At 31.9% G+C, this 4,364-nt stretch overlaps 1 protein-coding gene across 1 annotated transcript; it reads right to left on the bottom strand.

Annotated features, from left to right (window-relative positions):
- Nucleotides 1-225: 225 nt before the first annotated feature.
- LOC134271499 (ryncolin-1-like) lies at nucleotides 226-4,340 on the bottom strand (the record flags this gene model as incomplete). Its single annotated transcript, XM_062753687.1, has 6 exons — nucleotides 226-470; nucleotides 2,407-2,577; nucleotides 2,726-2,822; nucleotides 3,035-3,177; nucleotides 3,557-3,688; nucleotides 4,310-4,340. Coding segments are annotated over 6 exons (819 nt in total), but the record flags the coding sequence as incomplete, so codon positions are not given.
- Nucleotides 4,341-4,364: the final 24 nt, after the last annotated feature.

Genomic DNA, 4,364 nt, shown 5'->3' with positions numbered 1-4,364 from the left:
GTCAAAAATTTTTTAATAAAATATATATAATAGTAATCTTCTTATGCGTCCTTTTGACAGCATGCCTATCAATAATCATGTGACACGCAATGTTGTTGCCATTTATGCTTTGTTGAAAGCTACTGATTGTCGTGGATCATACAATTAAAAAATTAAGAAAATGTGAGGAGTATACAAGCAAAGAAGTTATTTATTGTTAATAATACAATTCTTGTTTTACAAAGCTCAATGTTTTGGACGTATCATCATTTTAGCAGATTTCAACGATTTCCAAGTGTTTCCCCAGTGATACCAAGACATCAATTTGGCATCCTTTCCTTTTCTGTAAACACCATTAAGGTTTGTGTTAAAACAACCAGAACCAAACCAGCCTGCACCTGTATAGACCTGAGAACACGATTTTTTATACGAGTCATTATCTCTGTCTTTGGTACTGAACTGCATCCCATTTCCGTACACAAAGCTATCACCTGTAAAAAAAAAAAAAATAATAATAAGTCTTGTCCTTGAGTGTATGAGTTGTGGTTTAAAACGATTTCTTTCCAAATGCGTTTTTTTTTCTAATAGGTAACTTTTATATTCAATCATTGTTTATTTAATTATCTTATATATCCATTTCTTTATTAAGGTCTTCCATTTCCAACGGAAGATCTTCTACTGATTCTGTTGGTAAAGATTATTATTCTTTTTTTTTTCTTCTACTTCCTAGACGCCAAATTTGAAGCCTCATATCTCACTCATTTCTCAATAGATTTCGCTCAAATTTTCAGAGGTACTAGAAGTTACTAAACTCTATTAGAATGCTGTCGAAAATTTCAAAAAGTCACTTCCGGTTTTGAGTTATTTCCCTTTAAACGAAAATTTATAGGCTTTCGTTTCCAGACAAAGGCTCAAAGACGGCTAAAGCTGGAGCAGAAATTTTACTGATTTTAGATAATAGAAGGATTGAAGTTGTGCACATCGGTTTTTGTTTTTCGATTTCTCTATTCAAAATGGCGCTATATAGGGGTCAAAAATTAGAACGCTTAAACGAGCCAAAAATTACTCATATTTTGCTTTTTATCTTCTAAACTAAAAATATTTTGTTAAAATATATAGAACATAACTTGTGCAGAATTAGAAGATCTTTCAAATGATATCTCACAAAAAGGGCTGGCCCCTATAATTAAGGGCCAAGAGGGGCCAAAAGTTTTTCCTTTATATCTCAAAAAGTATTGAGAATTTGTAATACGTCAAAGAAGCAAAGTTGTTCAAAATGTCAAGCTCAATCTATTGAGGTCTTCAAAATACGTCCGGCGACGTCACTTCCGGCCAAACCGGAAGTAGTCGGAAAACGCATATTTTGCCATTCTTGACAAGTTTTTGGGTAACATCTGTCACTGGGAGCAAAAAAATTAATTTTCCGTCCATCGTCGTCACTTCCGGTCAAACCGGAAGTAGCAAAAAATGGCTGATTTTTGCATTAAATGACAAAGATTTAGAGGATTTAAACAATTTTAGGACGCTATTACTCATTTTTGTAAAAATTAAAGTTACTTCCGGTCAAACAGGACGGAAGACCTTCTCGTTGCTTTGCAACGAGCTTTGCTCTAGTTTGTTTTCTTTTTATTTTGTTCCCGTTTTGGCTTTGCACTTGCTGGCGTTAAGCACCACCGAAAAAATGAAGACATGCAGTAGCAGTTAATAATCAGCTTCAATAATATAAATGTCACTGATAGAAGATTCGTAAATTAATTAATTTTAAGGAAAAGTACATAACTAATTTCAAATGTATTATACGGAATACCTATTTGAAATATTAAACGCCATTGATTAAGAAATTGTTTAAAAGGTAGGCATTTTACAGTTTCTTTATAATTTATAGTCCTTAGATAATGTACTGAATTCTCATTACTCCATCGAAACTTTACTACTGCTAACAATAAGTATACTATTGTGATCTGCAGTTTATTGTTCCTAAAAGAAATTCTTTAATTTTACTATAAAAACTCTGCTTCTTGAATTTCAATTTACAGTTTTAAACTTTACTTTGCCCTTGGAAGGGGGATGTAGAGAATTGCTATCTTTCAAATATCATTTTAATGCTCGTAATGTGATCAGTTTTAGCTATCTAATAAATTGTATTTAAAGGTACGGTGTATTTTGTTACATTAAACCAAAATAAATACATGTAATGTCTTAATAAACGCAATGTGGTTAAAATATGTTTAAAAGCTTTTTTTAATCCCTAATAATCATAATTACAGGTAATCATCCTGATGAAGACGGAAGCAAATCCGCAAATAAATCTTATTTAAACACAGAGTGGTCTCTTTTTTTCTAAACAAAGGTATATATATCTAAGTTGAAAACAATGAAATCATTGCCTTTGTTTCTGTAATTGTAAACAATGCAACATCCTCTCACCTAGACCTTTGGTTCCCTTGAATCCCCCAACTGTGAGTTTATACTTATCAGCCTCGTTTCCGATGTAAAATGAGGAGTATGTCACATGTGCTTTTAGTCTAGAGAATTTCTCCAGGTCTATCCTAAGTTCTTGTTTTTTGTCCTTTGTCAGAAGATGAATCACATCATTTCCTACATATATTTTTAAAAATCACAATAACGTCTATTTTTCTAAGTACATGTATCTAAATTGAACTTCATTAAAACAGTCTAAGTTTTGATGGTTGTATCAAAAACATTTTCAGTGTAAAAATGAATAATTTACAAGCTTTTCCTTTACCCAACCAATATTCATCCCTAGCGTCCCCAAATCCATTTTTGTACCATGTCCAGTTCCGGTAGAAGTCTGTATGACCATTTTGTCGTCTTTGAAGTACCTGTATCATACATGTAACTACATAACTATTATAACATAACATTATAAAACTAATTATGATGGAACATAACAGCAGAAATTATAAGAATGATTAGGTTAAAAATAACATATATGTAAGCAAAACTTCACACTATTAGTATCATTTGCTATAGTAACCGTCCATGGTTTCATTAAGTTTATACTATCCGTATCTCTATCAGTTGCCATAGTTACCGTCCATCCGCCTCCGTCCGTCGTCATGTCACAGTACACCCACTTCTTTGTCTTCATGCTGGGATAAATCGTGTACACGCCGTCTTTACTCAGGGGTCTGTGTTTAAGGATATCAGCACAATCGCTGTACTTCTCTTTGAGGACTAACATTTTAATAATAACAATACGTACTATTAATTTCCCTTCTTTTCTACTGAAATAAGGTTTTCTAATTACTGATACTCAGAAGCTTACTAGGACTTCATCCCCTGTCCCCCTCCATCCCATCCCAAATCAGACACTGTCCTTGATCAGCTGTGAATTTCTTCAATACTCGGTATTTGGTCTCTCTAATAGCGCACCACCGCCCCACCCCCAAAATAATACACAAAATATTGAATCATTGCTTTTTCCCTGAAATAACTACTAATAGTTTTAATTCTTTAGAAAATATGGTAAAGCTGATTTGTATTTCTGTTTATTTACCTTTCTCCCCATTCAATTACAGGTTTTTAAAAAAGAAATTGAAAGGTGAAAACCTACGTGATTTAAGAAGCAGATGTCCTTCTTTCAGCTTATAAATTGACTGTACATCTAGAATCACAGGTCCTCGTATTGAGACAGCTGTGTTCTTGTGATCCCACTTTGAATTCTTCAGCATGGCTTTCATTTCATCTACAGAAGAAAAGAACAGTTGATTATCTAAATATGTCTGATGTTTCGGCTTATTTTGTGACAAGGTATTTTTTTAAGAATACAAAATTTCTTCATATCGGTGCCTTTATCTGTAGATGTTTTGGAATTTGTGTTTACAAGAGTTTCATTTTGTTCTTTGTATCAATTGTTCTACCGATATCTTTTATAAATATCTATAAGAAATATTTTAATACTGCATAAACATTGTAAAATCAAATCAGTGTTAACAAACAATCACATAAACTAATAATTATCTGCACTTGCATTGCATTCAATATCTTTGGTAAAATTTATACATATATCTCAATTTCTTTAAGTTCATTTATAAGAAGTTGATGTTGCACTTCATTTGCAGCTTATGGATTTAAAAGCAATGAATATTTATGCATTTTTCTTCAAATGCAGAAATTGTTTAAAACTTGCAAATTTTCACACAAAAACATGGAAAAAGTTATATTTATATAAATTAAAATATATTATAATTTTTTGTATAACTTGCAGCAAGGTATAGACGAAGGAAATTGTAGACTTTGTTGCATATCTTAACAGAACTATAAACTGTCATAAAGGTTATTTTAAATTAGAAAATAAATATCAAACCTGTCAAATGAAGTTTAATCTGTGATGAATATAAAAGATGAATCAACGTTGCTAA

Source organism: Saccostrea cucullata, unplaced genomic scaffold (genome assembly GCF_032062105.1).
Source record: "Saccostrea cucullata isolate Sc308-1 unplaced genomic scaffold, CSIRO_AGI_Scuc_v1 ctg7641, whole genome shotgun sequence".
In the NCBI taxonomy this organism is placed as follows: Eukaryota; Metazoa; Mollusca; class Bivalvia; order Ostreida; family Ostreidae; genus Saccostrea; species Saccostrea cuccullata.
Note: the sequence above shows the minus strand (reverse complement) of the source record. Positions and strands in the feature narration are given on the sequence as shown.